The sequence below is a fragment of the Gopherus evgoodei genome, unplaced genomic scaffold (genome assembly GCF_007399415.2).
Source record: "Gopherus evgoodei ecotype Sinaloan lineage unplaced genomic scaffold, rGopEvg1_v1.p scaffold_40_arrow_ctg1, whole genome shotgun sequence".
Classification (NCBI taxonomy): Eukaryota; Metazoa; Chordata; order Testudines; family Testudinidae; genus Gopherus; species Gopherus evgoodei.
In genome coordinates this window covers 2,692,828-2,715,051 of record NW_022060061.1, presented here as the reverse complement: position 1 = coordinate 2,715,051, position 22,224 = coordinate 2,692,828, and the positions used below count along the sequence as shown (strand labels likewise).

Here is a 22,224-nt window from a genome sequence, read left to right as displayed (position 1 = left end):
CTCCAGGAATGTGGCACATGTGAGAGTCAGACTGTACAAGCCAATATCCTGGTGAAGGTGAAAAGAGAGAGGGAGACAGATCACATGCCCTGAGCAGCCTGTTCCACAGGGAGAGTAAGGTGTTCCCATTGAGACTCCAGCTCGGTTTGGACTCAGGACACGAATGATGGTGGAGGGGAGGGGGACAGTATCCAGAGAGAGGGGGTGGCTGGTGGTCTGAGCAGAAGCTCACTTGATGAACTCCGGGTTTCTGGTCCTTGGGAAGGAGTGGGGAGTAGCAGTCAGAGCAGGGGGAAGGGAAATGGGAGTCGGGACATGGTTTTATTCCCAGCTGTGGGGGTGAGGGGAGAAGCTAGGAATCAGGACTCTTGGGTTCAATTCCCAGCTCCAGGAGGGGACTAGGAGTCAGGTGCTACTCCCAGCTCTGAAAGGAGCCAAGGGGATAAGCTGGAGTCTGGAACGGAGGATTCCTGGCTCTGGTCCCAGCACTGGGAGAGGGCTACTGGTTCACCCGCTGACCTGTACATGTATGCAGCTCCAGGAGAACAGAACATCCGCTAGCAGCTGGTCCTGCTTTGCCACCTAAGGCTCAAAGCCGCTTTCCCAGCAGTGTCACTGTCCAGCCCGCCCGCTAGAGCTGCACTAAGTGAATCCAGCTCACCTGCCCCAGCCCCACATCCTGGTGGCAACCCAAACAAAAGCACCTCCCCGGCTGTAATTAGCCCATTGTGCCCCTTTAATCCTCAAAGGCGTTTAGGCTCCTAACTTCCCCCAAAATCAGTGGAACGAGAGGAGGGGAAGGGCAGGGGACCATCAGACCAATTTCAGTGGAAGTTAGGAGCCCAGCCACCTTCAGGGATGTGGGCCAGAGAGATGTGCCCACCCAAGCCTGGGAGAGAGCAGAGATTTGAACCCAGGCCTCCAAATCCCACACTAGAACCACACATTGCACCACCCTTTCGTTCACAGAGTTTGGAACAGAACCCAGGAGTCCTGACTCCCTGTTCCTATCACTCCTGGCTCCCAGCACCCTGCTCTAACCACTAGACACCACTCTCCTCCCACAGCCAGGGTAGAACCCAGGAGTCCTGACTCCCTGTTCCTATCACTAGACCCCACTCCCCTCCCAAACCTGGGAACAAAACCCAGGAGTCCTGGGTCCCAGTACCCCTGCTCTAACCCTCTAGACACCGTTCTCTTCCCAGAGCCATGGATTGAACTCAGGAGTCCTGGCTCCCTGCTCCACTCTTCTCTAATCCATTAGGGCCCACTCTCCCCCCAGTGCCGGGGATAGAACCCAGGAACCCTGCTCTAACCTGTAGCCTCCCCTCCTCGGAGAGAGCTCACACTCCCATTTTAAATCTGGTTACCAGAGAATCTGGAAATACCGGATGGCAACGCCTGGAGCCAAATGAACCTGCAAGTGTGTGGGATGGGGACTCCTTGGCAGGTGGGACCTCATTACCAGGGTGCCCATTAATGCCCTGATGCTTGGGACAACACCGCAGCAGCAGTGCTGACCACCAGGGCTCAGGGCCTCGTTTCTCAAATATGCCTGGGTGCCCTTTACAGTCTCTTCCATTCATTCAGAACTGGGGGAGGCTGCTCCTGAGATTCTCCTTGAAACCTCTGAGCAGCAGGAAGGGGCGAAGCTGAGCCATGGGAACTGCCCATTCGCTCCTCCACAGCCACCCCCCTCCTGCCCCCAGGACCCTGCAGAACAGAACATCACAGACCGACTGTCAGTCGCAGTTGACTTCCCAGGCCCACCTGAGGGCTGATGGCTTTGTCTCCACTGAGTGATTAGGGATCAGACAAGGGGAGCCCTTAGCATCTCACACCTGTCAAGGTTCCTTCCCCACACTGAACTCTGGGGTACAGATGTGGGGACCCACATGAAAGACCTCAAAGCTTCTTTTTAGCAGCTTAGGTTAAAAACTTCCCCAAGGCACAAATTCCTTTCTAGTCTTAGTATCACTGCCACCAGCAAGTGATTTAAACAAACATTTAGGGAGGGCCACCTGGAGCCCTACCTTCCCCAAATAGCTCCCCAAGCCCCTACACCCCCTTTCCTGGGGAGGCGTGAGAAGAATATCCTCACCAATTGCTACAGGTGAACACAGACCCAAACCCTGGGATCTTAAGAACAATGAACAATCAAGCAGGTTCTTAAAAGAAGAATTGTAAAGAAAAGGTCAAAGAATCACCTCTGTAAAATCAGGATGGTAAGTGCTTTACAGAATAACAAAAGGACTCAAGAACAAAGGTTCTTGTTGCTTCTAGGCAAAACCTTAAAAGTTACAAAAACAGGGATAAGCCTCCCTCTTAGCACAGGGAAAATTCACAAGCTAAAACAAAAGGTAATTAACACATTTCTTTTCTGCTATTACTTACTATTTCTGCAAGACTAGATGCTTAGTTCAGATATACTTAAGAAGATGGAATTTCCCTGCCTGCTTTCTTGGCTGGCTCCAAGAGACACAGACAAAAAAAACTTTCCCCCACATATTTGAAAGTTCCTTCTCCCCTTATTGGTCCTTTTGGTCAGGTGCCCCCAGGTTATCTAAGTTTCTTAACCCATTACAGGTAAAAGAGGAATTAACCCTTTACAGGGTAAAGAGGGATTTTATGCTACCCTTAGCTGTATGTTTATGACAGCACCCAACTCCCAAATCCAGGGAGACATGTTTAGGAAGGAGGCAGAATAAGCAGCCAGCATCTCAAATGAGTTTAGATGTCATGTGATGAGCTCTTGAGATCCAGAGTCCTCTGATGGGGTCCACTAACGAGGGATGGAAAGGCTCATTAGATCCTGCACCCAGATTCCTTTCCCCTTGCAGGCTATTCTTGCCTGTTCCTAGCTTTAAGTGTCCTCTGAGTGATGAGGCTCCTCCCACCTTTCCTTTGGGGAGACTTCCCCCCCCCATCACTGCAGGGTTTAGGGGAAGTCTCCGCTGTCAGCCCCCAAGGGGTCCCAGAGAGGACACACTGTTTGGTTTAATCTCTAGCAGCACTGTTGATATGTCTCCATTGAGATATCAAGAGCTCCGTGACATGACTGGAGGGTTTTTTTCGGGGTCTGTATGGTTTAGGGGAGGTATTCCCAAACTTTCCCATAATGGGACCATTCCCACACACTCCTCGTGCTCACTATGGGAAGGGCAAGGAGGTTGCAGCATCTCCACAGTGCCTGTCATGACCCCCAGCTGGAGAACCCCAGGCTTAGGGGAAAGGGATTCAGAGCCTTGCACAGATCCAGCCCAGTAGCGCTCAGAGCCCGTTTCCATCTGGTGCCCCCACGTGATACGAGTTTGCTGGGGCTCAGACAAATTGCTAGTGGGACAGGTGCCCGCAACACCCAAAAAGGCAGTCTATTTGGCACAAACAGGCTCCCGGGTTGGCAGCGGCAAGCGAGTAAGCTCTCTTCCCTCTGGGATAGGGCAGGGGCACCTCGGTAGGGGACAGTGAATCTTGCCCTGCCAATGGCTGGGATGCACCTGAATTCACTTTCTATTGCTGCAACTCATTAGCCAGCATCACCCATAAGCAAACAAGCTCTGTTTAGCCTGCTGGAAGTTCTAATTACACCTACCAGGAGGCCCCAGGTGGATTAAACTTCCATGGAGCCTACATTGCATTGCTGCTCGCTGCCCAGCTTTGGTTTCCACCTGCTACGGTGCAGGGGGGAGGGTCTGGCATACCCCCTGCCTGGTATTTAACAAACAGATTTTGTTTCCATCATGATCCAACACCCATCATTGTCCTGACAATTTCTAGGGCTGCCTATAGATAGGAACTGCTGTTCATCATCGTGTCTGGGTTGCCGTTTTAGGTGATTTTATCACAAGTCTCATGATCTTTCGGGTTTGTCTTAAAGCACCAGCTCCCAGAGTCATGGGATTACAGGAGAACTGCAGCTTTTGTTGAAAAAGAGTTTCTTGACCTTGCAGTTGTGGAGAAAAGCTTGAAAATGTAACCTGAGTGCGGCCAAAAGGCTCAGATATGAGAAGGCAACGGAATAGAACCCAAAATGAATTAAAAAAAAAAAAGATGATTTAAAGCCGATCTCATGATTTTCAAGGCCTGACTCATGATTTTTGGATGCTTGGAGTTCACAACACTGCGCTCCCCGTGTTGGCACACGTGAATAAGCAGCCCTCCGGTTTCAGTAGCAGCGGATGTTTTGCAGGCTTGGTGCACATGCAGTGCAGCTGGAATGCAGCCACCTCTGGGCTGGAGAGCACCAGGCCGAGTTGCACAGCAGAAAGGGGAGGAGTCTCAGCCCAGATACACAGTAACATCCACCCATGGCAGCTGTGCCGTAATATCCTCGGGCAACAACCAAGGTGACTAGCCTGTGCCCATCGCCATGGTAACCAGGTGCCTTGGCGTGTAACTTGGGCCCATCGCCATGGCAATGGAGTGCGTCCTCACAGCATAGCCTGGTGCCTCAGAAAGTGTGATGTACATGTTGTCATGGTAACCAAGCACCTCATGCCATCCTCACACCATGACACAGCTGCCCAGGTGGGTGGGATGGGGCCATCACCATGGTAACCAAATGCCTCATCATGCACTCACCTGATGTCACAGACACCTGTTGCTGTGGTAACCAAGCCCCTCATGACATCATCCTCAATGTACCCACCTGCGCAAGCCTGCCCTGTCTTCCCTCTCCAGGCCCCACACCTGGGGATGGGGCCTCATGGGAGGGGCGCTGCCACACCCAAGATGGCGGCCAGCGAGCCGCTTTTCTTCATGCTCCTCGCAAGGTGGCGACTGGGATTTGCCTCCTTCCCGTGTAGCCACACTCAAGGAGATGGGGCTTTAGCGGGCTCCCTTTTATGCCACAGTCAACATGGCAGCCACCGAGCAGCCCTCACGGTTACGCTGATTGCCACACTCAGCATGGCGTCCGTCCCCTCGTCGTCGATTCCTGCCACGCCCAATATGGCGCCCGAGCTGGCCCGGCCCTTATGTGCCACTCTAAGCATGGCGGCCACCGCGTGGTAACCTCCGGGAAGTGGGTGTGTTTTTTCGCCACCACTTCCGGGGTAGAGGTCAGCCGGTTTTCCCCGCCCCGCCCCCTGCGGCAGGGATGTCGCCCGCCATGGCGACCGACGGGCCCGCGCTGGCTGAGCTGCTGCTGCAGCGGCTGGAGCGGGCGGGGGGCGGCGGCCTGGGCAGCCTGGAGGCGGCCGCGGCGCTGGGCCTGGAGCACCAGCAGCTGGTGGGGGCCGTGAAGAGCCTGCAGGCGCTGGGGGAGGTAGGGGCGGGGGGTCCCGCGGGGGGAGGGGGTCTCAGGTGGAAGTGGGGTTCCCTGGGGAGGGGGGGTGCCCGGGGGAGGTGAAGGTTGTGGGGGAGGGGGTCCCCGGAGGAGGTGGGGGTCCCCGGGGGGAGGAGGTCCCGGGGGGAGGGGCAGTGGGGGGAGGGGGTCCCAGGGGGAGGTGAAGGTTGTGGGGGAGGTGGGGGTCCCCGGGGGGGAAGGGGTCCCAGGGGGAGGGGCAGTGGAGGAGGGGGTCTCAGGTGGAAGTGGGGGTTCTGGGGGGAGGGGGTCCCAGGGGGAGGTGAAGGTTGTGGGGGAGGGGGTTACCAGGGGAGGTGGGGGTCCCCGGGGCGAGGGGGTTTCAGGGGGAGGGGCAGTGGAGGAGGGCGTCTCCGGGGGAGGGGAGGTTCGCAGGGTACTGTTGAGTCTGAGGAGAGGCAGACAGATGGGCAGGGCAAGGGGGGGTGGGGAGGCTCATAGGGAAAGGGGAATGGGGGTGGGGAGGGCCACGTTGAGGTGGCCTTAGGACACCAGCTTCTCTCCACCCCCCTCCCCCATTAGAAGAGGTCCCTTCTCCTGTACAGGAACTAACTCCTCACTTAACGCTGTAGTTCTGTTCCTGAAAAATGTGACTCTGAGCGAAACAATGTTAAGTGAATCCAGTTTCCCCGTAAGAATTAATGTACGTAAGGGGGTTAGGTTCCAGGGAAATTTTTTCAGCAGACAAAAACCTATATATTATATAGCTATACACACAGGATATGTTTTAAACAAACAACTTAATACTGTTCACAGCTATGATGCTTGTGAAGCTTGGTTGAGACGGTGGAGTCAGAGGGTGGGATATTTCCCAGGAAATGCCTGGCTGCTCAATGATGAACTTGCACTCGGCCAAGCCCTCAAGGGTTAACACATTGTTAATGGAGCCTCTCACACAAGGGAGCAGAGACAGTACAGTCTGTGTCCCCTCCCTGCTCTATATGGAGAAGGGGTAAGCAGGGGGGAGGGACGCATCCTGACATTAGCCCCCCTTCCCCTCCCTGCACAGCAAGCAGGAGTCTCTGGGAGCAGCTCCAAGGCAGAGGGCAGGAGCAGCACATGGCAGTCAGGGGAGGGACAGCTGAACTGCCGATTGCTAGCCTGCTGGGTGGCTGCAGCACAGGGAATTTAGGGGATCGGGTAGCTGATGGAGGGGCTGCTGATCTAGCCTGGTTACAAGCCCCCACCAGTGAGCTGCAACGGGCTGCTCTTCCTGCTAGCAGTGGACAAAGCAGGCGGCTGCCAAAGGATAGAAGGGAGCGTTGCACAACTTTAAACGAGCATGTTCCCTAATTGATCAGCAACGTAACAACGAAACAGAATGACTTTAAGTGAGGTGTTACTGTATCTCTCTTTACCCTGATACCCCTCCACACACCCACTGCCTCTGAAATCTCTCCTTGATCCTCTCCCCCCAAACCATCCTCCTTGTCCCTGTCCTAGTCATTCCTAGTATCTCTTTGATCCTTGCAGGACCTCTCTGCACTTCTCACCCTGCCCTTCTTGAACAGCCATGGAGTTGTGCCAGGTCCCGGCTGGCCTGGAGTAGGCCAAGCTGTGACTGTTGGTGTATCCATGGTATCCCTGTAATCACTCACTGTTTTTTTAAGCTTGCTCTGTTGGTCTCAACGATGTCTGGTGGCAGCAAGTCCCGCAGACTTTTCACTTGATAAATACATAATCTGTGGAACTCCCTGCTGCAGGATGTTGCTGTGGTCAAGAGCTCAGCAAGATTCAAAGCGCAATAGCAGAAATATCCTGAAGGGCAATTGCTGATGCCAAAATAAGAGTCCTAGAGGGGATAAAAACACCTCATGCTGCCCAATCAATCTAGGAGGGAACAGGAGGAGACCTTCATGGGGGCAAATTACCCCTCCCTGCCTGCTCTGTGGCTCTCATGACTTCCTCTGAAGCCCTTGGTACTGAACACTGTCAGACAGGATACTGGGCCTTGGGTCTGATCCAGTGTGACAGTCCCCGTACTTCACAGCTCCCCTGTGTGCTCCCCTCAGGTCATCGAGGCTGAGCAGCGATCCTCTAAACGCTGGGAGCTGACGCCCGAGGGGAAGGAGATTGTCCAGGAGGGAAGCCACGAGGCGCGTGTCTTTGACAGCATCCCTGCCGAAGGGCTGCCCCAGAGCGAGCTGATGGTGAGGCTGACTTCCCATCCCCCCAGTGTCTCATCTCCTGCCAGAACTTCGCTGTTCTTCTACGTTCTGCAGCCTGGGAGGCAGGACTCCTGGGTTCTCTTCCTGGCTCTGGGAGGGGAGTAGGGCTACAGACTGGAGCGGGTGGGGGCTGGGCATCAGGAAGCCTGGGTCTCATTATAAAATTGGGATGACTCTCTGGCCTTCCCCATGAGGGTCGTTGTGATGCTTGACCAAGTGTCTATAAACAGTTCCGAGTCCTGGGAGGGGCGGGGCAGAATTCCTGCTTGTCCCCCCTTTCCCTGGGGGTGTTTCTCTTCTACTCCGCCTGGATCTGAAATCTCCCTTGTGTCTCCTTGCAGAAACTGCCGAGTGGGAAAGTGGGGTTCAGCAAGGCCATGTCCAACAAGTGGGTGCGGCTGGACAAGAACGCGGACGGGGGTCCACGCGTCTTCCGGGCGGTGAGTGTTCCGTGACGGGGCTTTCGTCCGAAGGGAGATTTCCAAGCTGGGCCCACCTGGGCCCCAAATCCCCCTTTGAATCTCCCCTCCTGGGCCGAGCAGAGACCCTTTAGCTCTCGCAGGCTGAGCGGTGAGCCCCGGGCGGGCGGTTGGACCCTGGGCGGAGAAGCACTATGGAAATGTACAAGGTTATTCCACCCTCTGCCAGTAGCAATGGCACAGTGCTGGCACAGCTCGAGCCGCTGGGCCAGGCTGCCTTGGGCACCTGCGAAGGCTGCTTCCCCATCCCCAGCAGGGCAAGGGGAATGCTCCCACGCCCAGGGGTGTCCTCACACCCAGCTGTGCGCCTCTGGTGGGTGCTCACTGCTGCCCTCCTGGCCCCCAGGTGGAGAGCGTGCAGGACTTGGTGCAGGAGAAGCTGCAGCTGGTGCAGCGGGGAGAGGCTGAGAGCCTGGAGGAGAAAGACAGGAACGAACTGAAGAAGCGGAAACTCCTGATGGAAGTGTGAGCTGAGCCCCCTCGCCCCCTCCCCTGGCTTGGATCCCTCTGCTGCTGCAGCATGGATGGGAGTCAGGGATTCTCCCCAGCAGTAATGTGGGGTGCTGGGGCTCCCCTGTGCTCAAGGAGTAGGCATGGGTCTGGTTGTCCCTGTGGGGTGCACATTCCCCTCTCCCCACCAGAGGGCAGCAGCTGGTGGGTCTGTTTCTCGCTGCCTCTGTGCAGAGTCCCTAATCCAGTCACTCTCCAGGTCCCTGCTTCTGGTCTGTCCTGTGGTGGTGGGGCAGCTCGCCGTGTCTGACAGCCCCCCACCTCCCCCCAGGCTGTGCTGCTTAGCCAGCCTGGTGCTGGGCCCCCAGCCAGGACGTCCAGTCCTGCCAAGGGCCGGCTGTGTCCTGGCTCGTGGATTGTAGCAGCTGGCGTGGGTGCAGCCCACTCAGGCTACAGCGCCCAGCGTGCAGGGTGGCTTGGCCGAAGACGGAATGGGCCACGCTGGGATCTGTCGGCTAGATGAACTGGGCCGCCACTTTAAAGGCCAGTAGAAGTCCCAAGGGCCCGATGTGGTTCGTTAGGCAAATGGGCTGCCTGGCTCTGCTGCATTCTTCCCCCAGTCCCAAGCGATGATCTTTGGCACTAGGCTTCCTGCTGGGGTCACCTCTCCTCTCCCCTTCTTGGGTACAGGAACATCAAGACCTACTGGATCCGGAAAGGCAGCGCCTTCAGCACCACGGTCACCAAGCAGGAGACGGACCTCACTCCAGAGATGCTCGCCAGGTGAGGCGCACGCTGCCTGCCTCAGAGCCGGCGGCCTTGCCCTCCGTGCTGCGCTAGGAACGTGGCGGAGCTGCCGCAGCGCACCCATAAACGTAGTCCTTGGGAATCCCTCTGCAGACAGCCAGGGCCTCCCGGCCCTGGCAGGGCTCTGCGGCTTCTGTGATGGCAGGCGGGGGCGCCCCCAGTGGGCTCGCACGCTGGGTAAAAGGCCGTGCACGAGGCTGTAAGAACAGCGGGAGCTGCGAGATTGTTGCAGGAACTGAGAGGGTTTTTTTTATGCCTGCCGCACAGTTGAGTGGTGGTGTGGCCCCACGTGGCAGGTCGCAATCCACAGACCCAGGTTTGGCCCAGCCTCCCCTTCAGGCCAGATACGAGTGGCATTTTGTCTTGGCATGTGGGATCACAACGCCACTCAAAAAACCTGCTTTTGTACGGGTTTGGCTGGGGGTGGAACGTGGGGTTTTATGGCGTTGGAACCGACCTCACCAAGACTGCAACCTTAACAAGCCACGACCACAACTTTTGAACTCAAATCTCTCGACTTCCTGGCAGCCTCCGCTCTTCCCCAATGTCTAGACACTAGAGTCGCTCCTGGGCGGGCAGGGGGCGAGGAAGTGAGGGGATGCTAGTGTCACCCAAGCAGCTTGGAGTGCCAGTACCACAGGGCCCATGGGGTGGGGGTTCTGATGGCTAGGCGGCCATGGGGCGGCTGAGCAGGTGGGTGTGGGGGGTACAGTGCCTCAGGCATAGCTCGTGTCACCCCTTGGCGAGGGGGTGGAGGCCGTTGGCTCAGGAAGCAGCTGGGGTTGCTCTCTGCTTGCTGACTGGTCATGGCGGGGGTGGGAGTGTGAAGCTGATGACACCCGATTCTCCAGCGTCGGCTGGGACAGTTGGCTTCCCTCCTGCCCTGGCAGCTCCCACTGCTTCCTCTTTCCCCGCTTCCAGCTACGGCTGAAATGTCGACTTGGCCCCATTCTCTGGGCTCTTCCTCCATGTTCGCTGTGGGTTCAAATCCCCCTGGGCCCCCCTCCCCTCACTGGTAGATGTACAAAGTCCATGTGGCTCAGCCTGGTGGGTCTTTCAGACAAGCCCTGCATGGACGTTGGCTGTGGCCTGGGTCCTCTTGTCCCCACTGTTGCGTGCTGGCTGGCTGCTGCCCTCCACCCCAGAGGTGGCTGCATTTCAGCGGCATGTTGGGTGGAAGGTGCTGTACAAGGCCTGTTACTCACTCAGTAGGTTCCCCAGGGCTTGCCCCCTGTGACCTTCCTCCCCATTCGTCCACAGCGGCTCGTGGCGTGACCTGAAGTTCAAGGCGTACAACTTTGAGGCGCTGGGGATCATGCCGGAGAGCGGGCACCTCCACCCGCTGCTCAAGGTCCGCACGCAGTTCAGACAGATCTTCCTCGAGATGGGGTGAGTAGCCGCGTGTGCCCCTTCAGTCCCTACCCTGGCGATAGGCATGGGGCATCTGCCCGGGGGGGCAGCGGTGCAGAATGCAGAACGTGTCCTGCAGTGGTGGGTACTGGCCAGGGTCTGCACAGCTGGTGCCAGCCCTCTTCTTCGGGAGGGGCAGGGAGACAGCACCCGCTAGGTGCCAGCCAGCCCGGCCCGGGACTGTTCCCTTCAGCATGATCTCCAGTGTTGCGAGCCAGGACTCCTGGGTTCTCCCCATGGCTCAGGGAGGGGAGGGGGTGTAGGGGTCAGAGTGAGTCCTGGCTCAGCCGTTCTTTTGCTGGGTAGCTTTGGGCAAGTCACTCCCGTCTCTGTGGCCAGTGGTGCTGCCTGGTGCCGCCCCCCAGGGGGTGGGTGTGCGTGGAAGCTGCTGTGGGCTCCTCTTGTGACGTCTCCTCTCACCATCCAGGGGCCTTGTGCCCCTGCCCATGGGTGGCAGTGCCCGCACAGTGCCAGGACTGCCCTGCTCTCTCCGGAGCGGGGGGTGCTCACTGGTCCCGGGTCTCGCTCAGTTTCACAGAAATGCCCACCAATAACTTCATCGAGAGCTCCTTCTGGAACTTCGACGCCCTCTTCCAGCCGCAGCAGCACCCGGCCCGTGACCAGCACGACACCTTCTTCCTGCAGGGTCAGTCATCCGCCAGCCCCTGCTGCCAGCAGGCCCATCCGCAGCCCTGTGGGGCGCCGCCTGCACCCCGGGGCTGCCTCCTGTGCGAGCTCGCAGGGTCTCCGCCAGGGCTCCTTGTCGCAGAGGCGCTGTGGGAAGTTCACGGAGTCCCAGCCCCCCCAGGCTGGGGGGCAGTGAGGGGCCGGATGCTCACCTAGCCCTGTGGCTAAATGGGGGGTATCTAGCTGGGGGGAGGGTGCAGCATCTTGCACCCACATTAGCCCCACTCGCCACCTCTGCTGCCCCTTGGGCTCCCTCCCGGACCATCTAGCATCCCCGGTCCCCTGGTGGCTCCAGTCCCCTTTGCACATCCTGGATTCCCCCAGATCCTGCCGAAGCCACGGACTTCCCCACGGACTACCTGAAGAGAGTGAAGAAGATCCACTCACAAGGAGGCTACGGCTCCCAGGGGTGAGCGTCCCCCGCTGGCCGGCTGGCCTTGGAGCCCAGAAGAACAGGCTGATCTCGGGGTGGGGGTGGGAAATGGGACATGGGGCCTTTCCGCACTTACGGGCGGCCCCAGGGCTGCAGCGACTGGCTGATCTCGGGGTGGGGGTGGGAAATGGGACACGGGGCCTTTCTTCTCTAGGGGACACTGGCTCTGATCCAGCCCAGGCTGGGTGGGGTGCCTGGTTTAGGGGGGCAGGCTCCCCCTGCCCCCCCTTGGCTGCTTGTGGCACCTGCCTCTGTCCCTTGGGTACCGCTTAACCCTTCGGCGCCTGGATTCACAAAGTTCAGCTGGGAGCTCGCCTGCACTGGGGGGACTGTAGGGTGGGGGGGGAACGTTCCGCCCTCCCCTTCCCCCAGCGATGTGTGCCCTGCAGCCTGGTGCCAGGGGGGGCTCTCCCTGCCCATGTCCAGCGTGTCCCGGCTCTCACCCCCCAGGTACAAATACGACTGGAAGCTGGAGGAGGCGCGGAAGAACATCCTGCGGACGCACACCACAGCCGTCAGCGCCCGCATGCTCTACCGGCTGGCCCAGCAGGTGGGAGGTGCCACGGCTCCCCCCCGGGTGGGGGGCAGAGCTCTGCTGCCCGCAGTGGCTGGGGCTCAAGGGGCTGGGATCCCATGCCGCAGGGGGTGGGCTGGGGCTGTGACTGACACCTCTCTTCCCTGCCCTCCCAGGAGAAGTTCACCCCAGCCAAGTATTTCTCCATTGACCGGGTCTTCCGGAATGAGACACTGGACGCCACCCACCTGGCCGAGTTCCACCAGATCGAGGGGGTGGTGGCCGACTACGGCCTGACGCTGGGGGACCTCATGGGCACCCTCAGGGAGTTCTTCACCAAGCTGGGTACGGGGGGCCAGAGCTCCGTGTGCGGGCAGGTGGGAAAGCCGGGCTCCCCGAGGAGCTGGCAGGATGCGGGTCCCTGGTAGGGGGCTGGGGCTGGCATTTGGGGGCACTTAGCGGTACCTGCTGCCAGCGAAGACCCTGGGCAAAGCCCAACCCAGGGCTGAGCTTATGCCACCAGTAGGCACCAGAGGAGGGTCCTGGCAGGGGGCCAGGCAGGGGGGATGTAGTAGGGGACATGGGGTCTGACAGGTTGTGGGATGGGTGCAGGGAAGATGGGGCCTGGCGAGGGTGTGGGGTGCAGGGAGGAGGGGCCCAGTGAGGCTGCGGGGGGGCCCAGGCAGACCATGGGGTGCAGGGAGAGGGGGCCTGGGCAGGGCATGTGAGTGGCTGCAGGGGGCCCGGGCCTGGCGAGGCTGTGATGTGTGGGGTGCAGGGAGAGGGGGCCCAGGCAGGGCGTGTGGGTGGCTGCGGAGGGCCCGGTGGGGTGCAGGGAGGAGGGGGCCTGATGAGGCCATGGGGTGGCTGCGGGGGGCCCAGCAGGGCATGTGGGTGGCTTCAGGGGGCCCGGTGAGGCTGTGTGGTACAGGGAGGAGGGGGCCTGGCGATGCCATGGGGTGGCTGCAGGGGGCCCAGGCAGGGCATGCGGGGACCTGTGGGGGGGCCCAGGCAGGGCATGCAGGGGGCCCGGCGAGGCCGTGGGGTGGCTGCGAGGGGCCCGGGCAGGGTATGCGGGCGGCCTGGCGAGGCTGTGGGGTGGCTGCAGCGGATCCAGCGAGGCCGTGGGGTGTGGGGTACAGGGAGGAGGGGGCCTGGCGAGGCTGTGGGGTGGCTACGGGGGATCCAGCGAGGCCGTAGGGTGTGGGGTATAGGGAGCAGGGGGCCCTGCGAGGCTGTGGGGTGTCTGCGGGGGGCCCGGCGAGGCCATGGGCTGTGGGGTACAGGGAGGAGGGGGCCCAGCGAGGCTGTAGGGTGGCTGCGGGGGGCCCGGGCAGGGTATGTGGGGGGCCTGGCGAGGCTGTGGGGTGGCTGCAGGGGATCCAGCAAGGCCATGGGGTGTGGGGTATAGGGAGGAGGGGGCCTGGCGAGGCCAGGGGGTGGCTTCAGGGGGCCCAGGCAGGGCATGCGGGGGGCTGTGGGGCGGCCCAGACAGGGCATGCAGGGGGTCCAGCGAGGCCGTGGGGTGGCTGTGTGGGGCCCAGGCAGGGCATGCAGGGGACCCGGCGAGGCCGTGGGGTGGCTGTGTGGGGCCCAGGCAGGGCATGCAGGGGACCCGGCGAGGCTGTGGGGTGGCTGTGGGGAGCCCGGCGAGGCTGTGGGTGGCTGTGGGGGATCCAGCGAGGCCGTGGGGTGTGGGGTACAGGGAGGAGGGGGCCCGGCGAGGCTGTGGGGGGCCTGGGCAGGGTATGTGGGGGGCCTGGCGAGGCCGTGGGGTGGCTGCAGGGGGCCCAGGCAGGGCATGTGGGGGGGCCCAGGCAGGGCATGCAGGGGGCCCAGCGAGGCCGTGGGGTGGCTGTGGGGGGCCCAGGCAGGGCATGCAGGGGGCCCGGCGAGGCTGTGGGTGGCTGTGGGGGATCCAGCGAGGCCGTGGGGTGTGAGGTACAGGGAGGAGGGGGCCCAGCGAGGCTGTGGGGTGGCTGTGGGGGACCCGGGCAGCGCCTGTGCATGGCATGCGGGGGGCCTGGCAGGGCGTGCGGGTGGCTGTGGGGGGCCCGGCAGGCCACAGGCTCACTGGCCCGTATCTCGGCAGGGATCAGCCAGCTGCGTTTCAAGCCGGCCTACAACCCGTACACGGAGCCCAGCATGGAGGTGTTCAGCTACCACCGAGGTGAGGGGGCGCCAGCCCCTCGCAGCCGGATCAGCCCCTTCTCGCGGGAGGGAGCTGCAGGTGGGGTGGCATGAGTCCCCCTGCCAGGCCCAGCCGTGGTGCCGGCTGCAGCGTCTCCGGCCCCCTGCCAGGCCGAGCCGTGGTGCCGGCTGCAGCGTCTCCAGCCCCCTGCCAGGCCGAGCCGTGGTGCCGGCTGCAGTGTCTCCGGCCCCCAGCCAGGCCCAGCCGTGGTGCCGGCTGCAGCGTCTCCAGCCCACGCCCTGCTCCTGAGCCGCACAAACCAGCCGTGGGCGGCAGGAGGCCCGTGGTCAGCTGGGGGGGCTTCTGCTCTCCACAGATGCTCCCTGCACATCCGTGCCTGGCCCAGCAGCAGCAGCCAGCCCAGGGATTCCCAGGCTCAGCCCCCCACATCCAATCCCACAGGGACAAAGGGGTCAGGGTTTGGGGTGGGGGCTGGGCCAGCAGCTCCGGCCCCATGGCAGGGCCTTGGATCCCACTCAGAACAGAACCATCTGCTCCAGTCGCTTCTCCAGATGCCTGGGAGCGTCTCCCACGGCTCCATCTCCCTGCTCCAGGGGCCCAGCTGGGACTAACCGAGCGGCCGGGGAGCATCTCTCCCCCGGTTCCATCGCCCTGCTCAGAGGGGCCCGAGCAGCCCCGGAGCATCTCCCCCGGCTCCATCTCCCTGCTCGGGGGGGCTCAGCCAGGCCTAACCGAGCGGCCCAGGAGCGTCTCTCCCCCGGCTCCATCTCCCTGCTCGGGGGGGCTCAGCCAGGACTAACCAAGCGGCCTGGGAGTCTCTCTCCCCCGGCTCCATCGCCCTGCTGGGGGGCCCAGCCAGGACTAACCGAGCGGCCTGGGAGTCTCTCTCCCCCGGCTCCGTCACCCTGCTGGGGGGCCCAGCCAGGACTAACCAAGCGGCCTGGGAGTCTCTCTCCCCCGGCTCCATGGCCCTGCTGGGGGGGTTCGGCCAGGACTAACCGAGCGGCCCAGGAGCGTCTCTCCCCTGGCTCCATCGCCCTCCTTGGGGGGCCCAGCGGGGACTGACCGAGCTGCCGTCTCCCTTCCCGTTGCAGGGCTCCAGAAGTGGGTGGAGGTGGGTAATTCGGGGATCTTCCGCCCGGAGATGCTGCTGCCGATGGGGCTGCCGGAGGGCGTGTCGGTCATCGCCTGGGGCCTCTCTCTGGAGCGGTGAGGAGGATGCGGGGGGAGGGGGTGGGCATGTGTGCGCTCACAGGATGTGAGGGGGCAGTGGGAGCAGTCAGGGCCCCTTGCAGCTCCTGCTGATGTGGGGGGCATAGGGCTGGCCATGCTGGGAAGGGGATGGAGACCCCCAGTGTGTGCCGCGGCTGCCGGGCAGCTCCCAACTTATCCCTGTGCCCACCTGGTGCCTGGCTCTGCCTGTAGACAGTAACGACGTGTGCTAATCCCCCTGTAATCCTGCACCTGCGGGGTGGGGGGGTCTGCACAGCCTGGGTGGAGCTCTGGGGCCCGGCGCCTCAGCCGGGGTGACTCAGAGCCAGGGGGCTTCCAGCCAGCAACTCCCTAGATCTCTGGATGGGGAGTGAGCCCAGGGCTGGGCTAGCGGGCTGCAGGGCGGGACTATGGGGCACTGGCAGAGCTGGGGGACGGGAGCCCAGGGCTGGGCTAGCAGGGGGCTGCTGGGTGGGACTGAGGGGCACTGGCAGAGCTGGGGGGCGGGAGCCTGGGGCTGTGGGATGGGACTGAGGGGCTGCGAGGCAGGACTGAGGGGCACCGGCAGAGCTTGGGCGAGGGATCCCACTTCTCCTGGGGTTGGGGATATGCTCGGCCTGTGCCCTCAGTGTGGTTCACAGAGGGTCCCTTATGGGGGGGTGAGCAGCAGGGCTGCACCCCCCTAACACCTGCCTTCTCCTCCAGCCCCACCATGATCAAATACGGCATCAACAACATCCGGGAGCTGGTTGGGCACAAGGTGAACCTGCAGATGGTGTACGACGGCCCCCTCTGCCGCCTGGACGCGTAGGCGCCGGCCCGCTCTGCCCCTGGCCCGCTCTGCTGCCTGGACGCATGGGTGCCGGCCCCTGGCCCGCTCTGCTGCCTGGACGCGTAGGCGCAGGCCCCCGACCCGGCCCCCACCCCATAGCTATTAGTGTCCACTCCAGGAGCTCCCCCTCTGCACTGGGCCAGGGCTGCCCCCCTTCCTGGGCAGACAGCTGGTGGGGCACCCCCAGCCCCCTTCTGTCCAGCGCGGGGGGACAGCCTGTGGTGCGCCAATAAAGGGCTGGTGTCTGGGCTGGCGCCTCGGCTCTGTTTGGAATGGGGCGGGTGCAGGGCCACTTCCCCATGGAGCGCGCTCCATCTGGCCGGCTGGGGGGAAGGACTCCTGGGTCCTGTTCCTGGCTTGGGGGCCTGGTGGGGGTGGGAGTCAGGATGCCAGGTTCTCCCCTGGCTGTGGGTGGGCAGTGGGGTGTAGGGGTTAGTGCAGGGGCCTGGGTGCTCTCCCTCCCAGCCCTGTTTGTGCATGGGGTGACTGCCCCCCACATGATGGGGGCAGGACCTGCCCCCCAGCTGCAAAGGCGGGGCAGCATGTTCGGGGTGTGTGTGCTGGGGGCTTTGTTCAAAGGGGGGTGGGGTGAGCACAGAGCTAGGGGGAGCCCCATGGCCCCTGTCTCTGCAGGGCCTGGATGGTGGAGGAATTGGAGTGAAATCTCCACCTCAGCCCCAGGGCTGGGCTAGCAGGGGCTGTGGGTCGGGAGTGAGGGGCACTGGCAGATCCAGAGGGGGGGCAGGGCTGGGAGAGCAGGGGCTGTGGGTCAGGAGTGAGGGGCACTGGCAGAGCTGGGGGGGTGGGGGTGGGACAGGGCTGGGGGGAGCTCCATGGCCCCTGTCTCTGCAGGGCCTGGATGGTGGAGGAATTGGAGTGAAATCTCCACCTCAGCCCCAGGGCTGGGCTAGCAGGGGCTGCGGGTCGGGAGTGAGGGGCACTGGCAGATCCAGAGGGGGGGCAGGGCTGGGAGAGCAGGGGCTGCGGGTTTTGAGTGAGGGGCACTGGCAGAGCCAGGAGGGTGGGGGTGGGACAGGGCTGGGAGAGCAGGGGCTGTGGGTCAGGAGTGAGGGGCACCAGCAGAGCTGGGGGTGGGGGGCAAGGCTGAGAGAACAGGGGCTGCAGGTTGGGAGTGAGGGGCACTGGCAGTTCTTGGGGGGCAGGGCTGAGCTAGCAGGGGCTGTGGGTCAGGAGTGAGTGAAGCTGGCAGGTCCTGGGGGAGCGGGGGCTGCAGGTCGGAAGTGAGGGGGGCCGACCCTGGGGCTCTTTCAGGAAACCCCTCCCCGCCCCAGCGTGTGGGCTCAGGGCTGTGTGAACCAATGGCTGGAGCCAGGGCCATTTTCAGAGTCAATATTTTATTTGAAAACGGATCCATGGCTGCTGCTGGCTGAGCCCCGGGGGCCCCTCCCCCACAGGTGCCTCAGGGCAGGGGCCATGGCCAGAGCCACGTGCCCCCTGTCCTGAGTGCAGGGGGGCTTCCGGCTGGGGGAAATGGCCCCGCTGTGCCCCCTACCCAGAGGGGCCTGTAGGCAGCACCTGCCCTTCCCTTCGCCAGGCCTCACCTTGCTCCCCGCTCCCCGAACACAGACCTGCCCTCCCGGGTCCCAGCCCCTCCGCGGGGTGAGCTGCAGGGCCAGCAGGAAGCTCGGCTGGTGGGGGCTCACTAGCCACTGAAGGTCCCCCCGCCAGGTCGTTGGCATCAGCGAGGCCCCAAAGCGGCAGAGGAGCCGGGGCTGGGGGCGAACGGCCGTCCCCCCGCTGGCCACAGGGGGGGTCCTTGCCTGCTCTCGGGCACCGTCCATCCCGGCTGGGCCTCTGGGATCTGCGGCGTGTTGGGCTGGTCTCTGGGTGTACCCGCTGGCTCAGCCCCTCCTGTCCGGGGGGGAGGGGGCCTGCCCTATGTGGGCTGGGCCCCCCCCTGCAGCATGATGTGCACCTCGCCAGGGCTATGGGGCTCAGCCATGGGGGGCTGCGCACGGTGGAACCCTGGGGGTGGCGGGGGTGCAGTGTCCGAGTCGTTCTCCTTGTCGGGCTGTGGCCCCAGTAGCCAGTCTAGGGGGAGAGGGGACAGCAGTGAGGGGGGGACGTCTCCCTACCCCCCAGCTCCACCCTGTGTCATTGCATTCTGAGCCTCTCAGGCGCTCTTAGTCTGCACCACTGTGTGGGGAAACTGAGGCACACAAAGCTGGGAACAGAGGAGGGGAATCCTGCTCCTATTTAGGACGCTTGGGTTCTAGCCTGGTGCTGGGAGGGGAGTGGGGGCTAGTGGTTAGAGCAGGAGCCTAGGAACACAGTTCTCCAAGTGTCTTTATAGCTGCTGCCTCCACCCCTGCAGGGGGCAGCTTGGACTGTTCTGAGCCTGTTGGGGGTTCCCCTGGGTCACAGCCCTGAGCTGCTTGGGGGGTGCCTGGGCCCCCGTCCCAGGGAGAAGGACTCTTCTCTCCCCAGAGTAGGGGCAGAAATGGGAGGCTCCCAGCAGGAGGAGTGGGGGCTCCTTCTCCATGGCCCATCCCCTGGCTTCGAGCTCTTGTAATCAGCCTGCCTGGCTGCAGCAGACTTTCGCGGGGGGGGGGGAGGGGGGAGAATTTGAAACCTAAAAGGCTCAATTTCCCCCCCCCCCCATTTTTGAGTTTTTAAAAACTCGCAGTTTTAACGGCAGCTTTTGGAAACTCAGCTGGTTATTGTTCCGGGTGTGAATCCCCCCCAGCCCCCCCCCGAGTAGTGTCAGTCCACGCTGGTGCTTGTCTGTGCGAGAGCTCTCGCCGACCCAGCTCCAGCTGGTGGCGGTGGGTTTATTCTCTCTCCCCTTCACCAGGACACTCCAGTCTGCAGTGTGACCTCGGCCAAGTCCCTACCCTGCGCTGGGCCTCGCTTTGCCCTTCTGTGAAATGGGGCTAATGCTGCTGCCCTTCCAGTGCACAGGGGCTGCCTGAGGGAAAGCGCTAGATCAGAGGGGTTATGACACAGGAGTCCCCCTGCTGCTGCACAGCCACCTCTGGGGTGGAACATGGCTGCTGTTTAACACCCCACAGTGCCAGCGGAAGTTGAGGCTGCCCTCGGGCTCCGACCAGGCAGCAAGGGAGGATTTACCGCTTGCGCCCCTCCTGCAGCATCTGTCCGTCTCTCCCGTCCCCACTCACCTACGAGGTCATGGGCCAGGTCCTTGATGAGGTGCCCCACGATGGCGTAGGCGACGCCCACCACCACCAGGGCGGCCATGAGGAGGTAGAGCACAGCCTTGGGCAGGGGGATGAGGTTGCGGACGGGCGGCTTGTACTCGCTGTACAGGGGCTGCTCGTTGGCGGACGAGTGCTGGGACAGAAGCCCCTGCGCCTCGCTGCGATTGAGGCTGGTCAGGTTCACGAGCTGCAGGGCGGACACAGCTTCCATGCCCTGGCAGGGAGGCGCCCGGACGCCTGGGGCGGGAGCTTCGGGGTGGATGGAGACGGCCTGCAGCATGGGGACAAAGCTCTCGTTATCCCTGTTATGGATGGGGAAACTGAGGCAAGGGGTGGGGCTTGGCTCATGTAACGAGTCAGTGATGGCTGGGAATCGAACCCCAGAATCCTGCCTCCTACCCCCTCCTTATCTGCTACACTGCAACTTCCTGCTTCGGGGAGAAAAACCCAGTCCTGGCCCCACTAACCACTATACCACACTCCCTTCAAGGAGGTGGGATGAGAACCCAGGAGTCCTGGCACCCTGTCCGCTGCTCTAACCACTTCACATCACTCTCCTGCCAGAGCCATGGATAGGACCCAGGAAACCTGGCTCCCAGTCTCGCGCCCCCCCCCCCCCCACCAAGTCCCCTCCCGAGATGAGGATGGAACCCAGGAGTCCTGGCACCCTGTCTGCTGCTCTAACCACTTCACATCACTCTCCTGCCAGGGCCATGGATAGAACCCAGGAGTCCTTGCTCCTGCTCCCCTGCTCTGACAAGGTGGTCAAGCCCACGTATCCCGATTCCACAGGCTTTGCTATAACCACTGGGCCTGCTTCCCCCACCCACCCTGGGGGCAGGTGAAGGGAGGGAGGGGGCTGCAGCTTGGGCTGGTGTGGAGCAGGCAGAGTTTAACCCTGCGCTTGCTGGCCTGGATCCTTCGTCATTTTCCTTGTGCTCTGGATCTTGGTCTCACGAGCAGGCGGAGCTGGGGAATCGCCCCAGGTTCCTGACCCCTGCCCAGCCCCAGCGGGACCGTTCCCCACGGCGCTCCCCATGCCTCCTGCAGGCCTCCCCTGCTGCACCCTGCGGCCACGTGTGCTCAGGTCGGCTCAGGCCTGACCTGTCGCCCCTTTGGCGGATCCCCCTCGAGCAGCTGGTTAGCCACAGAGCAATGGGGGGCAGCGGCTGGGAGCTCCGGGGGGCGGGTGTGGCTCAGAGGGGAAGGTCACTCCTGCAGTGGGGCAGGGCTTGCCCATTGGGAGCTGAAGGGGCAAATCTGAGTCCTCAGCAAGGGTCAGACCCTATTGTGCCAGGGGCTGCACAGACCCGATCCCAAGATTAGGGTCCCCATGATGCTGGGGGCCACAGACCCCTGAGATCAGGACCCCCACTGGGCTGGGGGTCACAGAGAGCCCCCCCCCCGCCCGAGATTGGGGACCCCATTAGGCCGAGCGCTGCCCACATGCAGAGCGAGAGCTCACGAGCTAATCGGTCAAGCCGGAGCCGTTACCCTCACTTTACTGATGGGGAAATATGCCCAGAGCCCGCGCCAGGCCACCGGTGGGACTCTCCTCCAGGCGCTGCTTCCGCTAGAAGCACCAGACCTCCCTGCCCCTCCCCAGCCATCCTGGGGGAACCAAGGGAGAGACCGGCCCTGCCCCCCCAAAACCTCCTCTCCCAAACGTGGCTCCAGTCCTGGCAGGACCCCTCTCCCATGAAGTGCACCCATCTGGCTGTGCCAGGCTCTGCCCGCTTGGGCCGTCTCAGGAGGGGGTCGCCTGCAGGTGCCAACCCCCGGGTTCCAAACCCTGAGCTCCTCTGACCACCCCCCAGTGGGGGGCTGGTTATCTGCCTCCGGGGGCATTTCGGGGTCGCAGCGCCCAGCTTGTCTCCACAGCAGGGAGCTCACAGCTCCCTCTTTGTGCAGCACTCCTGCCCCTGCCCCTAACGCCAGCTACTGCAGCGTTACCACCCGCCCAGGGCTGACATGGGGCTGCGGGACCTCCCACACCAGAGCTGTGGTAAGTGTTGGGGGGCTCAGGGCGTGGCCCACACAGGCAGGAGCAGGCCCTGCATGGGTCAGTTCAGTGGTGGGCCTGGCTGCCAGCGCCCTCCTGCCCTGCTCCTGCGGGGTTCAGGACTGAGCCCTGCATTTGCACACACCCCACGGGCGAGGCAGCCTCTGCTCAGGGTGTCTGCAAAGCAGGGAGAACAGGCCCAGCTGGCGTCAGTGCAGGGACTCTCCCACCACATCTGCAGCACCTGGCACCATGGGCGGCCCCTGACCGCAGCCAGGAGTGCATCAGTCTGTGCAGGCCCTGGCACCATAGGGGGCCCCCAATCTCAGCTAGGGGATCCATGCAGCTCCAGGGACCATGGGGGGCCCCGATCTCGGCTGGGGGATCCATGTGGCCCCTGGCACCATGGGGGGCCCCCGATCACAGCTAGGTCATCCATGCAGCCCCTGGCACCATGGGGGGGCCCCGATCTCAGCTAGGGGATATATGCAGCCCCTGGCACCATGGGGGGCCCCCAGTCTCAGCTAGGGGATCCATGCAGCCCCTGGAACCATGGGGGGAGGCCCTGATCTCAGCTGGGGGATCCATGCAGCC

The 22,224-nt window shown here is 62.5% G+C and overlaps 1 protein-coding gene across 2 annotated transcripts; it reads left to right on the top strand.

Annotated features, from left to right (window-relative positions):
• Positions 1 to 5,083: 5,083 nt before the first annotated feature.
• Positions 5,084 to 16,698, top strand: FARSA (phenylalanyl-tRNA synthetase subunit alpha). 2 transcript variants are annotated; one of them, XM_030546023.1, is made up of 13 exons: positions 5,084 to 5,266; positions 7,318 to 7,455; positions 7,815 to 7,913; positions 8,299 to 8,417; positions 9,093 to 9,185; positions 10,470 to 10,598; positions 11,150 to 11,265; positions 11,631 to 11,715; positions 12,190 to 12,289; positions 12,430 to 12,598; positions 14,346 to 14,423; positions 15,500 to 15,614; positions 16,323 to 16,698. In XM_030546023.1, the coding sequence occupies exons 1-13, from the start codon at positions 5,099 to 5,101 to the stop codon at positions 16,426 to 16,428; spliced, it is 1,515 nt and encodes a 504-aa protein (XP_030401883.1). In that variant the 5' UTR covers positions 5,084 to 5,098; the 3' UTR covers positions 16,429 to 16,698. The 2 variants fall into 2 exon arrangements, with proteins under 2 accessions (XP_030401883.1, XP_030401884.1); XM_030546024.1 differs by having other exon boundaries at positions 5,096 to 5,230.
• Positions 16,699 to 22,224: the final 5,526 nt, after the last annotated feature.

Bases quoted from the DNA above. Each gene is read 5' to 3' on its own strand.
- FARSA (XM_030546023.1), top strand. From the start codon at position 5,099: ATGTCGCCCGCCATGGCGACCGACGGGCCCGCGCTGGCTGAGCTGCTG. The intron at 11,266-11,630 runs GTCAGTCATCCG...GGATTCCCCCAG, and splicing joins CGACACCTTCTTCCTGCAGG to ATCCTGCCGAAGCCACGGAC. The intron at 11,716-12,189 runs GTGAGCGTCCCC...CTCACCCCCCAG, and splicing joins GGAGGCTACGGCTCCCAGGG to GTACAAATACGACTGGAAGC.